Below are 24,870 nucleotides of genomic sequence, written 5' to 3'. Positions count from 1 at the left end.
AAATATTGCCCGAAGGTGGCTCCCCCTCTCATTTTCGTTCCCGCGTCTCTGCCCACTGAACACTTCGTGGATAACTATGGATAACCTTTACCTTGTGGAAAACCTCTTTCAAGAGCACGCAGTATGTTTATAAATCCCACTCAAGGGAAAATGAAAACATAAATAAGCATTTGACTTTGTAATTCCGATGTCTTGCAACTGCATTGTCAGCCTGTATGCGAGGCAATTTGTCAACATGCCTTAACATTGTGGATTTAAAAGGGGATTCCTGATAATACTGATTTTATTTCTCCTCGTATCTTGGTGAGAATGCACTTTAACATTAGAGACTGTTTTGAAACAGCACTATTTTTAAAACCCTCTTGAATTGTAATCCACAGTAATCTGTAATGGTATTTTGGTCGCTGTTAAGTGCACTCAGTGTGCTCACTCTTCCTCAGTCACCCTGTGATGATGTGTGCACAGCCCGCCTCCTCCCAGCTGATGCTCGCTGTGTGTCAATTCCTTGTCTGTGAAACAAGAAGAGACTTCAGTGCTGGGGCTGGGGGGAAAAACGGAGACCGTGGGGTTGTACTGTTAGTAAACCCATGGGAGGGTGTGTGGGCTCTCACCATGACTCTTCGGGCAGTTTAAACGAAAATTCAGACGGAACTGGAGGTAAGTAACCTCAAATAAATAAATAAATACAAATAAAAATCTGTGCCGTTATTGTTATCTTAGGTCGGCGCCGTGTCAACATTTTCTTTTGCCTTACAATTACAGTCAGTATGTGAGAGTACGAAATCCCCGTTATGTGAGAGCACACTACCAGACAGCAGGGCCTGTATGTAAATAGCATTATTTCAATTCGTGCACTTCTGCAAATTAAATAAAACATGAAAGCCGTTGAATCCCTCGTCGTGTTTACTTATTAAATCGTGTTCGCTGGTAATATATGAGTTTACACCTTCTGTGTATCTGGGTCACTTGGCTTTGCAGAGCAGCTACAGCCAGGAAGAGTGAATCTCCAACATGACAAAAACAACGGAAAGATTTAGATAATAATGTAATGTATGTAATGATAGTTATATAAGACTTAAAGTGGCTCGCAATACGAGCAGCCTCGCATATGTAGAACCGTTCCTTAAAACATAAAAAATAACACTGGAAACTGTTTAGCTATATATATATATATATATATATATATATATATATATATATATATATATATATATATATAAGCAAAGACGTTAAAATTGTCACAACTATACGTGTATTTAAACAGCAATTGCAAAGTAACACCCGGGAGGAGTAAAGAGAAGAAGTTAGTCGTATTATTATTATTATTATTATTATTATTATTATTATTATTATTGGTCTTTATTTTATAAATAATGACTACACTAAGATGTTTTGTTATGTAAATGTTTATGCTAGCCATGATGTGTTTTTCCTATTTTTTTTTTTTTTTTTTGGGACACGTATTGGTTTCACTGTTGCTAAGATGGTATTCATTTATTTAGTGTTGCTATTGTCCCTGAAGCGATGCGGGAGGGGATTGAGAATCAAAACAAAGAGCTATGCTCAGTTGTCTGTTTTATTTTAGAGAGCGTGAGGGTTATATTTTTCTTTGTTGATGGCTAACATATCAGTTTATGTATTTCAGTTGTTGTTTTTTTTTTTTTTTCCATCTTGAGAAGAAGATGGTGCAAACTAGACACTAGTGCCAAAGTTTAGTAACCTTAGGCCTTTTAGTTTCCCAGTGCAACACATGACAGTGAGGGGTTGTGTTGGATGGTTCTTAAATATTTGTAACAGCTTTTCTGACTTAGCAAATCGAGGTAATTACTGAAAATGTCCCAGAACATCTGAAAAATGAAAGCTTTATGACAGCTGGGCACAGCTAAAGACAACAGCTTGCTGGTTAAGTGAAGCATGTGCATTTGTGGCAGTCTGGTTCATTCATTTGAAAAGAACCAGCATTGGATACCCACTACTCAAAACAACTGCAGCTTCCTGTGGTCACCCTGTACAGGATATCAAGGCTGTTTAAAACAGCAAATAAAGCGGTGACACTGCCTGAAGATAAAGGCATGCTGATGCAAATTAGCAATGCAGGTACATCTTGCAACTTGACAGATACACAGGGGGGTGCAATCTGTTAGCTGTCATTAGAGAAATAGGGCAGCTTTATCAGTGTGTCATTGCCTCGCTATAGCAGAATCGTTTAATCAGGCCCTGAGAAGGTAACGAGAAGTACAGAAATCTTGCTTTTTATCAAGTAAATAATCAGTGATGTGCCTTTATCGGTGCAGTAGTACTGTAAGGTTTGAAAGGTTCCGTAGACTCTGAACCAGTTTATAATCATAAACACATTATCATAGTGAAATGAATGCTGAAAGCTGCTGTGGCAACTGAATGGTCTCACCGGTGAAATGTAATATTACGGTACACTGTCTAAGATGATATTAGTTATGCATGAGAACTTGAAAAGGCCATTCGGCCCATCAGGACTCGTCCCATTCTCCCATACTAGGGAGATCTAATTTAAATGCACCAAATCTTTTTTGAAATGTTCCCAGTGTTTTACATCCTATTGCATCACCTGGTAGGCTATTCCATGCATTTGTAACTCTCGGTGTAAAAAAGTGCTTTCTGCCTTCTGTTCTAAACTTCCTTTTACTCAGCTTGCCTTTATGTCCTCTCGTTCCACTCACTGTGCTAAATTTGAAGTAGTGTCTTGGGTTCACTTTATCTATACCATGTCTGATTTTATAGACTTCAATCGAGTCCCCTCTTTCCCTTCTCTTTTTCTAGGCTGAAGAGATCTGCTTTTAACCTTGCCTCAAAGCTCATGTCATGAAGCCCTGGGATCAGCCTGGTTGCCCTTCTCTGTACCTTATCGAGTGCAATGATGTTTTTATTTTTTTTGTAGTGATGTGACCCAAACTGCACAAATGATTTACAAAAAATATTGTCTGATTCTGCCCAGTCACAACCGGTTTGTATTAGCTAGAGTCGACTATCGGATATTTAAAATATGGTGTTCTTTCACGTTCTCTTTCTGTAAGCACACAGGTCAACCTCTTTGGTGAACATATAATACAACATCACAGTCCTAATTGTTTAGTTGTAATAATGGATTAGCTTAAAATGTGAAAAGACAGTTTGCCCACTTTACATTGTGCTGTATAATGTGTTAACTGAAAATTCATCACTGTTAAGCGCTGCACTCAAGTCAGCCAAACTTTTGATAGTATTTTACTGTTATGTAAATTACGAGTCGTGTGCTACAATGTGATTTGAGTTGCCGTCCTACGTTTTACTGCAATAAATTGTAATGCAACATTAAATGTTGCAGTTACTATGAGAAATAGTCTTTCATTAAAATGACACATAAGGGCCATCTTCAGTAATATTACATTTTTTTTTTATGAATTAAATTATCTCCGCTGATTTCATTCTATTGCGTTAATCCCACCATCAATTTTTTGACACATGAAAAATATGGAATTCATCTCCACAGAACTGGTCCTGTAACTTTCTGTCTGTGCTTGACTGCAAAATATTATTATTATGAGTGCTCTTGTGGAAATTGTGGCTGGAATAGGAGTGCTTTGTCTGGAGAGAGGTTGGATTCCAAGTGCCAAAGGAAGCCTTTGTTTCTTTGGCTTCAGAAGCATTCACAGCAAATCCTTTTAAACATTCTTAGAATATCTTGGCTGCGGCAAGTATTTAAGATTAAGAGTGTGATACTGTTACTAGCCTATTTATACACTTTTTGTTTTGTTTTAGGTGAAAACTTACTCATTCTGAAACCTACACATTCCACTTAAACCATCTGAGTGTTCAAACTAGCAGTGCATTCCTGAACTGGCAGTGTGGTCAGGTTATTGAACAAAGTCTGGGATAACAGCTGCATGTGACATCACCATGCACATGGGGTTTCCTAACCAGATCAAACCTTTATGAACATATGAAATTACTCATTAAATACTCTATGAATAACAAAGGTCAGTTTTGAGGGTTTTTTTTTTTCCTCCCCCCCCCAGTTAAATAGGAACTGTTGTTTCAGTGTAAATACAGGATGCATTTTCTAATGGAGAAACATGAATAGCAATTATTTTAAAGGATAAGGCAAAACAATGGTGTAAAAGCTAGTCCTTTCTACCATACTCAGTCATTTCCATAATGGGCTGCTGTATCTTCTGGTAGTCTCTTTGCATTACTGTATCACACTGTCCCTTGCCCCTTGCACAATGCATTGGCCAGCTGTGGTTTAAGTAATTACATTGAAATATGAATAGCGTTGCTTCAGGGTTGTACACTTTTCTTTTGTAAGGGTGTACTGTGTTCATTTATTAGGGTGTGGGATGGAGTTCCTGACCAGTGCTAAATAGTAAATAGGCTTCCCATTCGAGTATTTTCTTGCCAGGGTTTTTTATAAAACCAGGTCCCTGGATATTCAATGCCCCAAGTCCAGAAAACCCAGGTCATGCTTGAGAATGACAGTCAAACAGGATATGTACTGGTGCAGCTTTAACAGTACATTTTCTGTCATTTTAAAATAATAATAAAAAAGAAGTGTGAAGAAAAATGTGCTAGCTCTTCTAGTTATTTTAAAGTGGTGGATTTCAGTGACAGATTTAGATTTGTGTTTGCCATAACACTGTCTATAGGTTAGGATTTTGAAAAAAAAAAAGACAAACTGTTTATTAGGAGCCCCTTTTATGGCCGTTTCATTATAAAGCTTTTTGCATTTTTGTGAATATCACTTTTTTCACTGCTTTCCCTGTAGTATGCATATTTATCTAGCACCATATTTGGCATTCAAATGAAGTTATTTGGATTAGTAACAAGTGATTTTTAATTAAACGCATGCCTTACCCTCATGAATACTTTGTTGAGTTGTTTGTGAAAGCTAGCATAACTTAACAGTCTGTTAAAAGAAAAAATGTTTTACCCCATGCAGCATAGCCAGCTGTGATGCACATTTATCTTTTTTGATAAATGTTTTATTTACAGTGTATACCCAATTCACATTGTTATTAATATGTATCCATGTCCAGCAAGCAGAATATCCTTAAACAGAAACCATACAGCAAATTCTGTACTTCAGACAGTTGTACCCATACATTGTAACTTTAGACAATACTGCTTTAGATTTGCAATAAATACAATGTTAATTGTAACAGTGATGCTCAAGGTTCATCGTAAACCAAAACCATGAACAAGAAAAATAACTGGTGAAATGGAGACGTAGTGGGTGTCACGAACATGCCAGGGTACTGTACATGTAACACCTTTATGTACAGTAGCATTCAGCAGTTGCCACAGAAATGTTGATAGTAAACGTATTAAGTGTTTGGTTACTGTTAGATAAAATATGCTTGCTTTCTTCTTGCGGCATGGGGGTTACAGGTAAATTGGTGCAAGTGGAGTTTGTGTCCCTGCACAGGCATTAATAACTAATACGATTGTTCTTTCACCTGAGGTGAGCCAATACGCTTTCCACAGATAATAGTATTGTCTTTAGGGATGCATAAAGTTACATCTGGGTTGACCTTCTGTTTAAATGCCCTAAAGACATTAGTGATTGGTTAACAATCTTGTGCAGGCTTGAACTAAAGAAATGTATTTAAAAACCCAATACTAAATGACAGCCATGTGTGTAAAGCTGCTTTTCACATCGCCAGCACATGGTGGCCTGTGTTGTGTAGGCTGCATGGTGGCCTGTGTTGTGTAGGCTGCATGGTGGCCCGTGTTGTGTAGGCTGCTGTTGGGTCATTGTCACATGGAGAGCTGTGGGATGAAGGAGGGGGAGGCTGGAAAGGATAATGTAGCTCCTTCACAAATCTGCACATTTCTGAAAAGCTAACTTCACTGTATAGGCCCCTAAACGCTGTAGTGTCAGCCGGGTAAAGCTCCTATTGTGTTTCACACGGTAGGGAAGATGTCAGGCTGTTTTTGACTTCATTGTCTATTATAATTTACCAAGTCACTGGCAGTGTCTTTTGCTGGGTTCATTACTGGATCATACTACTGTACATAATGAAAATACTGTACAATTCTTTAGATAATATAAGTAACTTTGGATTTCTAAGTTGATTTGTTTAAAGAATATCTCCCCAAATCACTTTGTACAGTACTTGTACAGACCCAGCATATATTAAATGTGCACATTTAAGAGATTTATTTTAATGGTGTGAGTGGCAGTGTATCATTGATATGGATTAAGCAGTCGAGTTTAATGTAAACTATAGATATGAATAAGACATTAACAGATGTACAGTACAATCTTGCATATTCTTTTTGTACCCTTGTTTGTTTGCTCTATGCGTGCTAAAAGAGGCTGTGCAAGTCCTTTGGGATGCAGCAAAGATTTTTTTTTTTTTCTCTTCCTATCTCAGGACATTTCTGGTCCTGAAGGATGGTTCTGCCATTCGTGCTCAGAGAGTTATCAGCCCATTGCTTGGCACCTCAGCACCTTAGACCAAAGACATGAAAATACATAGTGTTATCTAAAAGAAGGTTTAGAGACAGAAATAATATTTATAAACATGTGTTTATTTTATTCCCACGTGGACCTGATTTGGGGATTTTTGGATTATTTAAAGAGGAAGTCATAATAAATATTTTTAAATAAAATGTCATTTACTGTACATTACTGTTCCTCTGCTGTAAATAAAGTGTGTTTAGTGGTGATGCAAATATACTTTTGGCCAAGAGCAAAGAGGAATTGAAATATTAGGTTTATATTTACTGATTTATCCAAGATAGAAGCAGAAATATCTTTGGTTTTCCAATAGGCTCCAGATTCTGAGTTTTACAGCTTGATCTCTTGATCTTTTGGTTTGTTTTTTTCTTGTCATTGAGATCTAATGTGCCAGGTACTGTACAGTATACCGTACAGTGGCAATATTCTGTAACATATAACAGCTGTGCTTCCTTTTCCTTTTTTTATTATTGGTTGAATAAGGTGAATAATGCATGCTATTTCGGTTGCTATGTTGTGTGTTAGTAATTAGCAGAAAAAAACCAAACCTCTAATTGCTGCATGCATCGAGTATTGCACAGTTGGATGCTCTCGGCCAACAATTCACGTTCATCTGAGGAAATGAGCCGAAGTTGCACAAAAGCATGTTGATGCGATCTGGCATCATGGCAGGGTGGCGATGGCTGATTACAGTGCCCAGGATAGGTCAACGATTGGTCGTTGGCACCTGAAAGTCAGCACTAGCGACCCTGTCAGACCCAGCCGTCAGCAGCGCGTCCTCTTTTCAGGTGACATTAACACATTCTCTCTCGTACAGCTTTCACCCAAGCCTTGTGTTGATACACAGGTGACCTGAGCTCCCTCTTGTAATAATGTACGTATGCATGGTGCACTCTGACCAGATTTCCCAGCATGTGCATTACAGTACTGAGCATGTTCAGTACTCTAATTCTCAAGGGCACAGTTTAAATATCTGATTAATGTCAGTAAGATATATAATTGAGTAATGAGTGTCTGATCAACATTCATTTTGGAAAACTGCCCTACATATTATGCTACACATGTTATATTTGTTGGTTTATTTTTAACCAGATATTGCACATTTTAACTGCACTCAGGTTTGTCAGCTTGTGTACATGTTGTGAAATTAACCTACATTAAAGCAAAATAAATATGCTTCAGTTGTCTTAAGAATGTTATGAACCCTGATGTCTACTATTGTGGTGGTTATATTAACATAAGTTTCAGTTCAGTTTGTTGTTAATGTGTTTTATGAAAATATAAGGAGAACAATACTTGTATAGGGCTGATTCTTGCTACTGTAGTTTTGGTTTGGACTATTACAGTACACTTGCACCTAAAATCATAATTAATCAAAGAAACTTGATTATAACATTTCAGTAAAAGTATTAGTGATTTGAAATTGTATATCAGTCTAGCTGCAATTGTTCAATGGTATAGTATAGTAGATTTTCTGTGGTTCTGCTACAGCAATTAAAACATAATTATTGTACTGCTGTTCAAAACCGGTAGAGATTTATATTGCCGGCTCTTCCAAGCGAAGTTATCCCACTCTGTTAAATAATTTACCATTTTAATGCTACTGTAGCATTGCCTGCAGCATGTTTGTAGGGGATGTGACGATTTTCAAAAGACCTATAAATAAAAAATCCCTTTGCAAGTCTAGAGATGGGAAGGAATGTATAGTTGGCTATGAAAATAACTACGTGCTATCAGACGATACCAAGGCAAGATTGTATACAGTGATGGCAGGCAAATGTAATTCAAGTTACATTGAAGTTACATGTGAGAATTGGAAAAATGAAGGCAGATTTTCCCCATCTGTTCATGTGTGTAAAAATTTATTTTTTATTTTTTATTTATGTATTTAAGTCAAAAAGAGAAAAATCGAATCTACAAAAAGATCCTTTTGGGTATTCTACAGGAACTGTCATCATCTTCAGCATCAAAGTCAGTCTCTGTTCAATACTGCTTGTGCTTTATTCTGCTTGGAAACTTACCGGTTGTTGTGACAGAATGGGGCTCCCCTCAGTGAAAATAAAGCTACAGTATGTCAGAAAAAAAAACGATCCATGTGCTGTGGTCTGAGCATTACACCACTTAAACTCCAAACATTAAGAACCAGTCAACAGCAGTACAATCTGCAGTGCCTTAGTATGGATTCATTATGTTGGGAGGGTACTAGTTTCAAAGTGACCAAAGTGTTCGTTATCAGAAAATGATTATTCCTGACATAGAGGGGCACAGAAACAGAGACTACATCTGATCACTACTGTACTGTTCACAAAGTAAGTTTTGAAGCCAGTTTTTTGCATGCCATAGAGAACCAGATGGTACTGTGTACTCTGTAGATTTATATCGCAGTGGCTTCTGAGGGAACACCAAACCAATTCAAATTGAAGACAACTTGAGTTAAGTTTCATTAAGCTACTTAAGCTTGTTATTGATTTGTTTAGGCAACAGTGAGAATCTAAACAAGAAAAACATGGACAGAATTGTTGACAGTATCTTATCAGGATGTTAAAATGCTGCAGGTGATAACGAGATAAATGTCAAAATACAGGTACAGTACTTGCACTTATCTGCTAAGTGCCAATAATTGTAAGTGGATATTACAATGCTGCAACACTGTGCAGTCCCTGTATCTTTTTTTTTTTTTTCAATCATAACTACAGTCGTTAAACCTGTAACACATTACATTAGCTGGTACTACAATGCTCTAGGACTATCGATAACTGTTGAACAGTGTTGTGTTCGTGCAAATGCGGTCGGGTGTGTGAACTATGCATCAGCTGCAGAGTCACTTACAATTACGTCTCACCCGAAAGACGGAGCACAAGGAGGTGAAGTGACTTGCTCAAGGTCACACAATGAGTCAGTGGCTGAGGTGGGATTTGAACCGGGGACCTCCTGGTTACAAGCCCCTTTTCTTTAACCACTGGACCACACAGCCTGCTGCTTTGATGTTGCTTTTTTTCTGTTTGTCACATAATGCTGGTTTCCAAAAAGATGTTTTAAGGATGCTGTACACAGTTTGGTACAATGTCCTTTTAATCGGCTCCGATTGCTTTCAAAGCAACATTTTAAACCTTTATTTGGGACAATGACAGTGTGGAAATTGGGTAGGTAGATCCAAAACATTTCTTAAAATGTTTATGCTGATACATAAAAGAACACATGAATAAGTCAGTGATGGCTTATTGCACCATACAGTAATTGTGTATTTCATGCATTGAAAATTGATTTATGATGTTTCTACTGGAAATATAATTGTCTCAGGTTTGCTGTTTTTTTTTTTTTTGTAAATTCACTAATGTAAAAACAAGTTACTTTATGTAAAAGCTGAATGTTTTTAGGAAAAAAAGCACAAGTTTGATTTTATAGTGAATAAGACAATACTTACCCCACATACCTTAAAGCAAAACAAACACTGTTCAATTAAAATACGTATTTATATGTATATAATTATCCAAGTCTAAACATGTTTTTCACCAGGACCAACCTCAGTATCAAAATGAAAGCACCACTGCCCCGGCTTTATATTAACACGGTTTCCCATGCCAGTGAGGAAAAAGTCTCAGACGTTTTTGCTGATGTGTTTTTTTTTTGTTTTTTTTTTCCTGTAGCCAAGGCATACAAGGATAGGACGTACTGTTGTACTGTACAGTACATTGTTCTTGGATCACCCTAAATTACACAGACCCAATTGCAGTTGGGTCGATTGCTGGCACCAGGCTGGTGTTTGGCAAGCGGCTATTTTTATTTTCTTCAGTCATTCTTTAGGACTTCAGCACTAAACCACCCAGAAGAGCAAGCTTTAATCCTGTATTCCATTGAGTAAGTGGTTTAATCTTTGTGGATACATAAAGCAATTAGCTGGTGCCTTCAACAGTGTTTTTTTTTTTTTTCTTCCATCTCCACTGCAATTGTCAAAAATGTAAGCTATTTCCTTTTGAGCTCTCCTGGCAAACGTTTGTTAAGATGTTAAGATGGCTGTAAATGTAGGGGTGTCTGCACTCAACGCTCCAACATCCAGTTATAGTGAAGGAATGATAAATCCTAAACACTGGTGTAGTAATGAATAAAACAGGTTGTTTAATAAATAACACATATCATTTTGTCTTGTTAATAAATAGTATGTACATTTATTTTACAGTATACTTAAAGCAGGGGTATATTTTTGATATAATGCAATTAAAGTTAAATAGAGTTTGTTTTACCTTAGACATGGTTAAAACAGATGTGAAAGGTGTGGTTGATTTATTATCTCAGAGTTAGGGTTGACCGTGATATTTTTCTTGCTTATCAATATAGTGACCCCCCGGTACTGTATCGACTGTGTGTAAAGCATGTTTTTGCCGACTTGAACTGGCGAGCTAAGCGAAGTGGGGTGTGAATGGGTGTGAGTGGGGTGAATTATACTGGCATGTAAAACTAAACCTTTTCAAGGCAGAGAGGGTAGTGTACATACATTCCAAAAACTACAATTCAATGGATTGTTGTTGTTTTGTTGTTGTTTATTATTTACTATTATGTGTAATTTTGTTTTAAATAATTTTATTTTAAAGATGAATCTGAAAACAAAAGCGCAGCAACTTGTGTGAATGTTTGTTTATTTTTTAAACCAAGGACCTGTTTTATTCCAAACACTTGCACTGGGGCAATAATTGAGTAATTTGTGTTTCACACTTAATTTCTGATATCGTGATACGTATCGTATTGTGAAGACACTGCCGATGCACAGCCCTTCTCAGAGTGCATCAAGAAGTCACAGCCCTTCTCAGAGTGCATCAAGACGTTCTGAGCTTTTCCTTTCTTTGGTACGGCAGCCGGGAGGCTTGGAGCATTGGAGTGCAGATTGAGAAACATCTGAGAAAGCAGCATGGCTCTGATTTTTCAGACCTGCAGCACTTGGTAGTGGCATGCAGTATGCTCAATATGACAGCTTTTTCCATTAAAAAGAGACTTAAACCCTACTACTTCTTACAGGGCGATTTGTACTGTACTTGTTGGGTTGTTCGGGGTATTCATTTGTCCATGACCGTATTGTAGGAGTGTTTTTAACTTTTGGTGGCACAGCAGTATACATTTGCTGTGGGATGACAAGATGACTATACTGTATAATGTAGTGGTAACTGTTATTTCAATCTGCCTCAATTTGATATTTTATACGACACCCATGTAGGCGTAACAAATTAAATTCTGCATATTTTATATGTGTCTCTATTTTGACCTGCAAGAATAATCTGCTCAGTGGCCCATGCAGTGTACAGTTACAGACTACTGCACTGCATGAGTGGTATGAAAGAAAGTCAAATGTTTAGCCATAGAATACAAAAGCAAGTAAAATACAATAAAATATGTAACATAGAGTAACTCTGGGTCCTTTCTGTGTCTTAAATCTCCAACAGTATGACTCACTGCAAAATAAAATCACATTTCAGAGAAGAGCTGCCTTTATCCGGCAGAAGGAAACAATTTTCGTCATTCCTCTTTTGTTAGAACATGTGTTTTAGACAAAGGTTTGGAATAATTGTAGCAAGATGTTGCCAAATTAACCATTCCTTTTTGTAAACGGTCGAAGCATTCAAAACTGTGTCCCTTAAGGTGGTCTGTTATAATATAATTGTTTATGGTAAATCATATTATATTCTCGCTATGAAATCTGTATACGTTCCTTTAATATATATATTTTTATATCTGTTATTAGAAATGCACTCTCATGTACCAAACGCACAAATCTGTAGTGTTGCAGAGAACCTCAGCAGGTGGAGACAGAGGTGTGCATGCCCTGTAGGAATCTACTGAAAATCTTTGCTGCAACATTTCCTGTTCTAGAGACAATACCTCATCAACCACAAAAGAGGGGTGTATTGGGGGTGGGTGGGTGGCTTGTGAAAGTGTTTAAGAGTGCTCTTGTACTGGGCTAAGACTTCAGCTGCAAAGTTTTTGCTGTGTCTTGTTGCAGTTTTATATCAAACCATCTGTGTAATCTTGCCATGGTCTGCATAATGTAGAGTGCCTGCCATTGCAGTTTCAAAATGTATACCTGCTTGCTGTTTGGGAAACTACAAAGGCATTTGGTTGTTTCATATGGATTTGCCTTTCATGCATAGTGTATTTATCTTATGGTGTTGTGTCTTCTTTGTTTTTTTTCTTCTAGTTGCTTTGGGTCGTAATCAGCCCCTTAAGAAAGAGAAGCCGAAATGGAAGAGTGATTACCCCATGACAGACGGACAACTTCGCAGCAAGCGGGATGAATTCTGGGACACTGCACCTGCTTTTGAGGGACGCAAAGAGATTTGGGATGCCCTCAAGGCTGCTGCCCATGCTTTTGAAAGCAATGACCAAGAACTGGCACAGGCCATTATTGATGGTGCGAATATAACTTTACCGCACGGTAGGTTGTTTGTTTTCTCAGAGGTGAAGCCCATAGATGAGGTGCCTTCTGATCCTGTTTTTCAGTGATACACATCCAGGTTTATTCTGAGAGGAGTCTGGCTTGCAGGAAAATACATTATAATTACTTTGGTGTTCAGCCTCTGGGCAAAAAATGTCTGATTTCTATGCGGTTTGTATTTTGTGCAACAGCCTGCAACCCTGTTAATTTAAAACGTCAGTAAACTACCAGACTTATTTTAAAGATGCCTGAAGTCAAGACTTGATAAATGTATATGTAATTTTGAGCTGACAGGTTAATGACATTTTAGACTTTTTACTGCAGGACAGTTTTGCTCCAGTCACATGGGGTTCTGCCTTGCTGAATTAACTATTCTTTCTGTTGTCCCTTTGCGTTGAAATGACAGGTATTCAGCAGGGCAATTATTCAATCATACCGTGAACCTTTTATATGTATGGATAAGGTGACAGTATTGCCCTGTACAGTATCTTATATAGGGGTTCAACCGTTTGGCAATGTGCTTAATAATATGATGTAGTTCAACAAAAGTTTCTGTTTGTTGCTCTGGTCCTGCCTCCCTGAGCAGAGTGGTTTGTTTTTAAAATGATCCCCATTAGGAATGTATTACACGCAATGCACATTGGACTGTACAACACAATGAGACCCAGACAACAAAGCGGACCATGTTAAAAAAATAAATAAATAAAGAGCTTGATTGACAGTTATAAAGGAAAAGAGAAAACAGTCTCTATGATCTTGAGTCTGTGTCTTCAGTACACAAACATTTCAGTGAGCCTAACAACCTGGTACAACCACGGATGCAGTTTACTGGATTAGTTGATTTACTCAATGCAAACTATTTTTCTCAATCGCATTATACCAAGCCCAACAAGATTTTCTGTGCATGTTTAGATACATGCATATCTGGCCTGGAGTGAGATTCGGGGGTTTGTTGAATGTTTTAGTTATCCAAGGAGGGGAGGGACTGTAACCTCCTTAGGGTTTAAAGTAAATATCTTCTTTGTTGGTTAATGCTGTAGTGGCGTGCAAATGCATGCAGGTCCACTTTCATGGGTGCTGTGTCTCGCCTGTGCTTCATTCCTTCTCAATATTTGTTTATTATTAAAAACAAGCAGGGTGTTTTTCTTTTTTCTCTTTTTATAATTTAGCTACCTGATTTTAAAATGTACTGCATAATATTAGACCCGCAGAAATTCAGTAGAGATTCTGAGTCATGTTTAATATAGAGCAATTAGATTGTACTGCACCAGATTGTGCTGGTTGTTCATCATGTTCTTCTTATTTAAAAATAGCCGATTTATGAGTAGGACGTTGAGAATGCTACACATCGTCCTCAAAGCCAGAAACATGCTGTTTCCTTAGAAGACGCATCTTTGTTGCTTTATACTTGCTGTGTACTTGCAGGCATTAAACTTAGTGCTTTAAGTTTTCTGGTTTCTTTTTTGATCACACGACATCCCTTTTAAACTTCTTTTGAGCCGATTTCTGTTTCCTGATTAAACTCAGAAAAAGCTGTAAATTACAAAACAATTCACTTGTTTTTACCATCCTATCCAGATTTTTTTCCCGAGAATATTGAGGAAGAAAAGGATTGTAAACCATGGGGAAAGTGTGTGAGTGTGTGTGTATATATACGTGCGTGTGTGTCTGTCTGTGTGTGTATGTATGTTATTTCTGTTTGCCTGAAAATCTTTAAAAAAAATAAAAATAAAAAATGCTCTTGCTGATCTTTGTGCAATTGCAATTGTGATTTATACAGGGAAATTTCAAAATCTGTCAAACAACTACTTATTTTCCAGGGACTAAACTGGAGTTGTAATGCACACAGACCTCTGCAGGGTAGACAACCATATACAATGTGTCTTTTATAAGTTGACGCTCACAGTTTAAAAGGGGAAGTGGATTAAAGTTTGAAGGGCAGGCTTCCTGTTTGCCCTTTGACAGTTGAGGCAGTCCCACCACTAAACAACCGGGCTCTTTTTTTTTTTTTTTACCGTAGATTTTTTTTCCAAATCTAATAAGGTACAGTACGTGTGCTAACATGCCTAGTTTTGAAAGGATGTAACACCATCTCTTAACAAAGTTGCAAAAGCTTAGTTTCTAAGTGCTGTATGTTTCCCAAGTCTTCCGGTGATTGGATTTTTACAATCTACTGTACTTCAGGGAAGAAACTGCATTTGTAAAGCAACTAAAACCCTGTCTGAAACCCATACTGCCACATCAATATAAAATAACCACAAGACTTTAAAATAGATATTGAAAAAGCTTTTTGGTCACTGGCTAGAATCAATAAAAGAGTCGGCTACTTGCAAGTTCAAATTGAAAAATCCATCTTTATTACAGAAGAGAAGCTACTGTACTGCAATGTAGTAAACGGAGGAGCAAATCAGAAGGTGAGCTATTGTGAAAAGTGGATCCATTAATGGATACCAACCTGTGACCCGGGTTCAGCCATATACTGTATTGCATTTAGTATCCTGGATTTCTCAGGGTGTCTCTCTTTATCTCTATTAGGCATGCATGTCTCCAGTGAAGGAGATATAGTTGAGGCACCGATATTTGCTGTATGTTACACTTCATAGTTTTACACATGCAGTATCTAGAGAACCTCCTTTTCAGTTGTGATTAAAATTGGTTATTTAGCACACGTTAGTTACAATGAAAATAATGATCATAAGGTGATGCCTGAAGTCTGTCTTTACATACAAACGTCACTCTCTTACAGTTTTACTTGCATTTAGAACTGGGTGTCATATTGTTGTTTTTTTAGGCAAGGAATTGTGTACTTGGCACTGGATAAGATTTGTCTTTTATTTAATCGTTAATTAGTTGAGTGTGTTATATTAATGGATACATTTAATCTCCCGAGAGTTTTTAGGATTAAATATTTGTAGTTTTCAGTCCAAATTGAAAATGCAGTAAAACTGACATATTGCAGAATAATCTTTCCTGCAGTGTCTGTGTTGCACATCAAAGACGAACCTAAACCAGGCCCATTAAAGATGAATACAAAGTAACCAGAGCCTTCAGTGTGTAACAGAAATACAGGAAAACAGGCAGTTAGAGTCCAGGTAAATACTGCATATTTAACCTGTTTTCAGAGTCTGAGGGATGCATAATGTATGATAAGTGTATATCATCGAGCACTCGTCTCGTACTGCATGAAGTAAAACTGGGTTAGACAGCAGTATTGCTGCCATATGCTACCTCGTTTAAAAACGAATGGTTTGCCACTCAAGGTAATTAAAACATACATAGTGGTAGTGAACATACAAATATAAACGCATAGATGACACTAAAAGATTTTTAGGAATTACAGAAGTGAACGAGGGTTCCACCATCATATTATGTAGTTTAAGATAATTCTATGAAAATAACATTTCTACTGTAATAAAAAAAAAAAAAAAAAAAAATAGTTTTATTTATTTTATGTATAGAGTTCATCTTTAGGATAGGCCAATCACCGCAAACATCTTTGGTTTGCCATTACTCTGATATATCAGTTTACCAAACATGCCATTTTCATGGAATGGTCCAGTATCTATAGATGTTACACTCTCCCTTATGAAGTTGTGTTGAAAATGCCCCTTCAACAGAATGGCCCATTCTAATCAAAAACAGCATTGGCTGCTTTAATATTAAATGAATGGACTGTTGGTGATTCCAACACCAGCTGATACAGAAACACTATTCCTTCTTCCCATTAACCAAAGCTCCGCCCCTGGCTGTGACAGGACCGGCCACAAGTCTGGGCCTGTGTGAATTGGTGCTTTTATCAAAGTTCTGCAGTGCTCTCATGTCGGTCTCCAAGAGGTTAGTTTAACTGTATGTTCCTAACTGGCTGATCTTTACAACTACTGCCCAACGCCACACAGCATCCAGAACATCGTAATGTCAATAAATGATCACTTTTGGAAGATAGTGGTTTAGAGTTTCACATTGGCGTTTTACTTTGCCCCTGCTAACTGTGCTATACTGCACAGAGAGTATGAAAGCAAGCCTTAAACTGACACTTGAAAATCAGATGTTATGCATGTCTTAATTCAAACTAAAAATGCTAAGACATGCATTAAAAAGTCTATGGATAACAACAGTTTAGTTGTTCTCAAATTGGGCAGAAATGACCATGATGTACTACTTTGATCAGCAGTTGTTTTAATCACATCTGTTCTCATTTTTGTGCAGTCTTTTGTTTAATAGATTTCATTACAGAATGTGTAAGTTACGAGTCCCAGTGACTGGCTTTTATGGCTTCAATGGAGGGGGTTCAGCACTCCAGGTGAGCAAGTACATGTCAGCACTTAGGCACAAGAGGAAGAGGTATAGACTTGATCAATAAGAGGCAGCTCCAGAGGCTGCCTGGCTTTTAAAACAGACTCCTGTCCCTGAAACATCCAGCGTATTGATTGTCTAGGTAGTAGCAAGAAAGCCATTGCATTGAATAAGTTCTTATATCTGCTTTTGTCTTGAGAGTGGGAACCCTGAATGATACTGGCTGAAATCCACAAGGGGAAAGTGGATGATGCAGCCAACTTTTCTGTGAGAACGTCCTGCGGTGGTGACAAACTGCACAGCTGCTTTTTGTCAGGAGGGGTGTGAAGCATGTACCCTGAGATCTATAGCGCAGAGATGAATTTTTGGCTTTGGTTAATAATTAAGTCTTTATTTATTGTATGGATTTTTCAAAATAGTTTCTAGCATGTGGTTAGCAGATAATCCAGGATTCAGTATAGTTTGCATGGATTCAGGCGTGTGTGTGTGTGTGATATTTTATTATTTGTTTTATTTATTTATTTATTTATTGATTGATTGTGTTCCTATATACAGTTACAGTTTGTATAGAATTGTTGTCCTTTTTATATAAAAAGAGGAACATGAATGCCTGCTAGTGTTTCGTCTGTGTCTTTTGAAGTCCAGAATTGTGAACTAAAACCAGAATTGAGAGTCTGTATCGTAACTTGCCCTTGGAGATAACAATAAATAAACAGGGCATTGAGACACATTTTTGTGCATTCCAGATATATGCCCCTCAAGCGTGGCAGCTTTTGTGGCCAGTTGACCCATCCTACAGAGTGACTGACAACAAGACTGTAGAATAGATATTAGTGACAGGGTTACAGACTGTCTAGTGGCTGACTCCCTGTTGTAGGCAGACGACAGACTCGGTCACAGGCTGTCCAAGGGACTGGCTGGCTGGTTTGTCGGTTGCCTGTCTGACTTGACAGGGCAGTATGTGTGCAGTGTCCTGCAAAAGCCTTAAGTACCTGCTGCAACAAGAGGATTCAAACCACTGCTCCCAGTTAGGCAGACATGCATCAAGTATCCTTACCTGTCAATTAATAATGACCCAGAGTCATTTTTCGCTGGTGGGTTGGACAGAACTTTCTAAAGAGTCCTCTTGACCAACCATGCAGCATATCCAGATTCACAGGAGGCAGCATGTACTGTAGGCACTGGTTGTTTCTTTGGCTTACTTTTACATAGCAAAAAGGACAAAAACTTTTGCTGTACCATTCCTGTAATGTTTTAGACTCCATTGCTGTGCTTTTCTTTGCAACGTTGCTTAACGAACCTTGGTAACTGTTGCCCTGTAACTGTTCCCATTAGATTTTACTACCTTTTATTTGTCTAGCGATTATTTCATTGTGGTACAGTAATGATACAGTCCCTTACCTGTTCTTTGGACAAGAAACATAATGGGAATACTATTTCTACAGGTCCAGTATGTACTACATTGTCATTTTAGATAAAATGTTAAAAAAATTAAGTAGATTTTAAGTTTTGTACTTTAAAGCAAATGCCTTTCAGATCAACCTGCTGCACTTTAAGCAGAATAATCTCACTTTTAAAAGTGCAGGTATTGAGTAGGATTGACAGAAAAGTGACAGTCTTGCGTGGGTACCAAAGTTAGTGTGTGGAAAGCCATGAGCAGTTCTGTTATGTTTTCACACATTGATTGTTTTTGTGGACCCGTCATGTAATGCAGCTGGTCTGCGGAATACACAAGTAAACAAGTTTTTATGCATCAACACATTATCACTGTAAATATTTGCCGAACTTGACCTTGCACCAGCTTGCAGTACCTGGTGCAAAATGTATCTGTCTTTCCTCTGTCATTTCTTACAACAACAATTTCCTGACCAACTCTTCTAGTTCTGCTGCTGGTATTCCTTAGGTGCGTTTTCAAAACAATTATGTTTACTCTTTTTTTCTATAAAAGCTGCTTGAAGGGTCAGAGTGTAAAGTAAATGGTGGGTTGTTTATTTCTTGGTCACCTTTTAAAATACAGGGTACTTGCTGTGTATGTCAGACGACCAAAAAATAAATGAACCAGAACAGCATATTGGTGTGTGACATGCAGTATTGTGTCCCTGCCCAAGAGTAGGCTGGCAGGCCGGTTCTAATTTCGAGCCCTGAGAGTTGTGTTGTGAAGTCTCTATAACCCCCATATACTGTGATTTTAAGCTTCCCCATTGGCAGTCCATTAATGAGCTCCTTTGTTCTTAAGCGTGCATGCATGCATTTGGCACAGTTCTTGACAATCTTGACAAATCTGAATTTAGACAAATACTGTTGGTAAATACTTGGTAACCTTCTTGAATAAACTCCTTAGATAACTGTAAGATGCCGTCAGCTGTCAAATGTTATGTGTAACGCAATCCTTTAGAATTTAAGACGATGGCTGAATTACTGTTTTTTAAACTTTTATGTACTGACAGAATTTTGTTTCACAGAAAAACTTGTGGAGGAAATAGATAATAAAAACATACAAATGAGAAGGTTAAAGTTCCCCAGTATTTTAATAATACTGTTCCCAGGTGTCTGAGCACCCCCCTCCCCCTGCCCGACCCCCCCCCACCCCCACCGTATTGGTAAACTGGAATTAGAATAGCCATCTTAATAATCGCTTAAAACATTTCCTTTACAGTCAGCTGTATATCCTGGGTATTAACAAACAGTGCACATAAATGCTGATGCAGTGTATATTGTTTAAATGTACTGATGTACAAGGACCCGTTTTCTCATGGAGATGGTTCCAGTCCTGTGTTATTGTTTTATTCTGATTTCACAACTATTCTCTCAGCTGACTGAGTTAATTATCTGTGATGAAGCCTTGGGCAAGATCTGGCCACTTTATTAGGAATACCTCCAAATTGTACTGTGTGTTGAATCATGAGATACCTTTATGTGTCATGATCATGCCATAATTTTTTAGAAGCAAAAATGTATCTGATATTTAAAGGGGCAGGATCGTGGATGCCTGGTTACTCTGAACATACTGTATCACAAAATGCAATGAAACTGGAAAACCAACGCTAATTTTGTCATTTTGCAGTACTTCTTATATTAAATACTGTTTCCTTCTTTTAATTACTATTCTCACATAAAGATGAAACATTTTAACACATTTATATGCTATTCAACTCCATGTATATAAATCTGACAGCTGTTTTTACAGTAGACCAAATTCAAACATTTTAGCAATTGCATTTCTTGGAAAGGATGAATTGCTTCTCACACCAGTTGGCAGTCGATGAACGTGCCATGTTGTGGGAGTTAAGGTGGGCGAATTGTAGAAGCTTGAGCCAAGACCAGACCGTCTGGCTTCACTTGAACTGCCAAAAAAAGGGTTGGGCTAATGAACAAAGAACAAAATAGAGCTGGACTACAAATACTGTGGCATACCAAAAATATGCATGGGGGGAGGGGGGGGAATACATATGTAGCAATTAATTTTGTCTAAAACGTGCACTATAATTTAATTCTAACCATTGCCATTAATATTGTTCTTCTTCCTTTCGTAAAAAAATGTTAGGTGTCTAAAATGCAGGTAATCCTCAAGTGTTTTTCAAATAGTTTTACAAAAGTAAGAATGCATCATGCGGATAAGTAATCCTGAAAATATGTTTATCTGAAAACATATCTGTATGATAGCTGTGTAGGTAGGGCTGTGTGGAGCTACCGTTAAGCAGTCAGCAAGCTTGATCAAGCTTCCTGTTTTTGAATCTTGCAGTAACACACTGACTAATAACTGAAAAGCAGGACTCCAGTATTGTTCCAGTCCCTGGCTGCTCTCATTACGCGGGATGTGTTTTAACATACTCTTATTCCACCTAGTGGCAAATCTGTTTCTACACAACAGAAAATAATTCCAATGCTCCTCTAGCTCTCTGTATAGTTCACATTACAGTCGGCACCACTTTATCGGGGCAGCTCGGGAGAAGTGAAAATACCCCGAAATAAGTGGCTGTACTAATTCAACGAGAGGCATTTGAGACGACCCGTCACACTTTATTGCTTTGTAAATGAAAAAGAATGGAATTGCATTCTGATTTAAATGTTAAATAGATCATTTAAAATGAGTCAATTGTTTGTTTTGTTTTTTATTCCTAAACAAAGTGAGTTGATGTTTATTTCTATATGAAATGAAAAGGAATGAAGAATAAGTGTTGCTGACTGTATTACAAGAATGGTATTCCTTTCCACCAATGTAGAATTCTAGAATGTATTGTTTGGTTAAAATATATGCAAAATATTTATTTTGTGCGAGTTCAGGGGTGAATTAATAGGAGGGTTGGAACAATAATCAATTTATTGTGATAACGATTTTTTTTTGTTTATAGTCTTGATTATTTATTGTACCAAAATATGATCAATATTTCTGACAGTCACCAAAAGTTAATAGGAATCTGAATCACTTATTTATAAAAAAATTAAAAAATGGTTCTGTAGTAGCTAGGAAAAGTTGTAAGTAATGGGAGTTAAAACATTAGATAAGATGATTGTCATGATCAGTTTTTGCTGATAATCAGCATTTCATTACAGTATTATCCAGCCCTACTCAATAGCTGGTTACTTTAAATTAATTCTATTTTTACTTTATGTCTGATTAGGTGCCCTTACTGAATGCTATGATGAACTGGGCAACAGATACCAGCTGCCAGTCTACTGCCTGGCTCCTCCCATCAACATGATTGAAGAGAAGAGCGACCTGGAGATTTTGGACATCCCTGACCCACCCCCCAACTCTGGCCACGAGTGCCAGCTCCGCCTGCGTCTGTCCACGGGCAAGGACCTCAAACTGCCCGTTCGCAGCACGGACTCTGTCCACCACATGAAGCGACGACTGCACTCCGAGGAGGGGGTGGAGCCTGGCAGCCAGCGGTGGTTCTTTTCTGGCCGGCCTCTGACAGATAAAATGAAACTCGAGGAACTGAAAATCTCCAAGGACTATGTAGTGCAGGTGATCGTCAGCCAGCCTCTGCAGAGCCCAACACCTGTGGAAAACTGAAAAAAAAATAGTAACTAACTCTTAATATTTTGAGCCTTTTTTTCTTGTCATTTCTTTTTTTCTACTTTGGTTTCTCTCTTTTTTTTCTGCACACTAATTTGTACAAATATATAAATCATCCTCCGTCTGTGATGGAAATAAAAGGCAAATTGGTGTTGACCCATGTCAAGAGAACGAGAAAAACGGACGCACTGAAGAGCTGTTTGTCTTGGTGATAGTAAGCAATGCTGTAGTCTGCAGAAGGCAGATTTTTTTTATTTTACTGTTTTTATTTTTTGTCTACAGATCTACCAAAAAGAAAATGTGTAGGAGTGAAGTAGTTAAAATATGTAAAAATGACACATGCTTTTATAACTGTTGTGTAGCTCCTTGGCTGATAATTTCTTTTTGGAGCTAAAAGGGTAATATTTAGTGGGGTAACCATGTACAGTATATACCTTTTTTTTGTAGTAGTAGTAGTACTAAGTATATAAAAAGTAGAAGCTTACTGTTTATGTAATGGACAATGTGTGTACAGAAAATGCAAACCCATGGCCTGACAGTCAACAATAGGTGCCTTTTGGATTGCATGCAAGTTAAATCAGCAGTCAAGTCTAGATAACCACGTCAAATTATTTGTCGGATGATTGATGATGATGGTCAAATTTGTACAGTGGGTTTGCTGTTTTGGCACAGGTGGGTTGCTGTCTTTCAAAGAGCGTGGCATAAATGTTTTATAAGAATATGAATTCAGAAACACCACAGTGACTTGATCTGCCCATGGACCTATAGCTCACATGTAGGAAGGTCCCTCCCACCACCACCACTATCACCACCACCAGCAGTACCAAGCACACAGTACAGGAACTCTGATATAGGTAAGATCAAATCGGGGAAATTCTGCAACAACCACAGTACTCACATACACAGGCGCACAAACAGAAACAACTGCCCAAGCTCACACACATATAAATAGAAATGCAAGCTATTTTCTGAGGTCCACTAGATACTATACAAATCAGGGCAGGCTGCATTCAAACCAGCACATCCCATTCTATAAAGAACACCTGGACAATAAATAAGATTGGATGTAAAGACAATGTTTATAACTATTCTGTTTTGTATGTGTGTTAAGACGAAATGTCTGGTTTTTTAAAAGAAAAAGAAAAAAAAGCCATGAATTTCAGCCACAATGAGCTACGAATATGAAAGTAAACCCTTTTTTTTAAAACAAATAGACAAGAGTTCTATATTCTGTTCTATGTTTGTGGTCTGATTTAGTCATGGGCAAGGTGTAGTGTAGAATCTCAAGTAGTGTACAAATTACTATTAAATATAACAGGGTTATTTTAAAATGAAACAAGAAAAAGGTGAATGTGCCTTGAGCTGTCTAAATGCGTGTGAACATCTGATACAGTATTGTTAACATGCCAAATTTCCTAGCGAAATGAATAGGTTTACTAACCGAATAACAGTATCTCTACAAACAAGAGCGTTTTGCAAAGGCATTGCTTTGTTGATGGCAGTCGCACGTTAATAATGCTCCAGAGAAACAAAAGAGTTCCTTAGGACTGGAATATGCTTTGTATTCAGGTGCATTAACAAGCCAGCAAGAGGCAGACCTGTGACCAATGTTAGCCCTGCAGATGAGCCGTGATTCCCCAACATCCTCTAAAGAAATTGCCCATTACTAACCTAGACTTTCTACCCATGTAACCCTTGTGTTTCAGGATCTCTCTAACATGGCATACCCTTGGTAATAAGGAACTGGAGTATTAATAATCGTAATGTTGGATTATAGAACAATCTGTTTTTTTTTTTTTATTATTATTCTTATTTATTTCCCATTGTATGATCTGTTTGGTCAATTAGAAATTTAGCACCAAAACAAGAAACTTGCATTTCTGCTTTTTAAATAATTCACATTTACTTTTTGCCAGACCAAAAAAATTGTGCCTTGCTTTTGTGATTTTATGACAGCAGTTTTCAACATGGTCCAGTGTGCTTTCTTGGGTGCCAGGGTTTAGTCTTAATAAAGACAGATTCTGAGACACGAGGGTTACTAGTTATTTCTGTTCATGCTTTTGTTTTTTTAAAAGCAAAAAAACAGCCATACAAATACAAAGCTGTTTTTGTAATACTTTTAAATTGCATCCTAAAATGTAAACCACCTATCTCAGTACAGTATTTGCTATTTCAGTGTGTTTTAGTGTCTGTTACATTTTTTTTTTTTAACTTCTACTACATTATTGCAATAAGACTGAACCAGTTATTGATTTCTGCTTTTTGTTTTGTTTTGTTTTTCCTTTATGCAGGTAAGAACTGATACATTTTTATTTTATAGTCCAGGAATATCATAATGCCCTTCTTGATAAACATAATGTCCAATGTAGGTTAACTTTCCTGCAAAATAATGTAACTTCTTTTCAGGCATACAAAGTAAAGATAAGAAAGTAGAGTGCTGTGCATTATTTTGAAACTGGTGTTCTCTTACCATGCCGCACAGTTTATTAATTGATAACTAAATGGCACATCAAGTGTACAAGGAGATATCTAGGTGTATAAAATCTGAGATGGGAGTCAAGGATGTTGTCTCCTTGTTTGCTCCATACAACCTCTAATTATAACTACTATATGAAAAGTGCTTTAGTTTTTCCTTGCTTGATGGAGCCGTATTTTAAT

General features: G+C 37.5%; 1 protein-coding gene across 1 annotated transcript; it reads left to right on the top strand.

Moving 5' to 3' along the window:
* The first annotated feature begins 422 nt into the window (after positions 1 to 422).
* Positions 423 to 24,646, top strand: LOC117973625 (ubiquitin domain-containing protein 2). The gene is made up of 3 exons (XM_058996227.1): positions 423 to 657; positions 12,660 to 12,896; positions 21,812 to 24,646. The coding sequence occupies exons 1-3, from the start codon at positions 588 to 590 to the stop codon at positions 22,207 to 22,209; spliced, it is 705 nt and encodes a 234-aa protein (XP_058852210.1). The 5' UTR covers positions 423 to 587; the 3' UTR covers positions 22,210 to 24,646.
* The last annotated feature ends 224 nt before the right edge of the window (positions 24,647 to 24,870 follow it).

This window comes from Acipenser ruthenus, chromosome 22, assembly GCF_902713425.1.
Source record: "Acipenser ruthenus chromosome 22, fAciRut3.2 maternal haplotype, whole genome shotgun sequence".
NCBI lineage: Eukaryota > Metazoa > Chordata > Actinopteri > Acipenseriformes > Acipenseridae > Acipenser > Acipenser ruthenus.
The sequence above is the reverse complement of the archived record's forward strand: the minus strand, read 5'-3'. Positions and strand labels throughout refer to the sequence as shown.

Bases quoted from the DNA above. Each gene is read 5' to 3' on its own strand.
- LOC117973625 (XM_058996227.1), top strand. From the start codon at position 588: ATGGGAGGGTGTGTGGGCTCTCACCATGACTCTTCGGGCAGTTTAAAC. The intron at 658-12,659 runs GTAAGTAACCTC...TTTTTCTTCTAG, and splicing joins AAATTCAGACGGAACTGGAG to TTGCTTTGGGTCGTAATCAG. The intron at 12,897-21,811 runs GTAGGTTGTTTG...ATGTCTGATTAG, and splicing joins GAATATAACTTTACCGCACG to GTGCCCTTACTGAATGCTAT.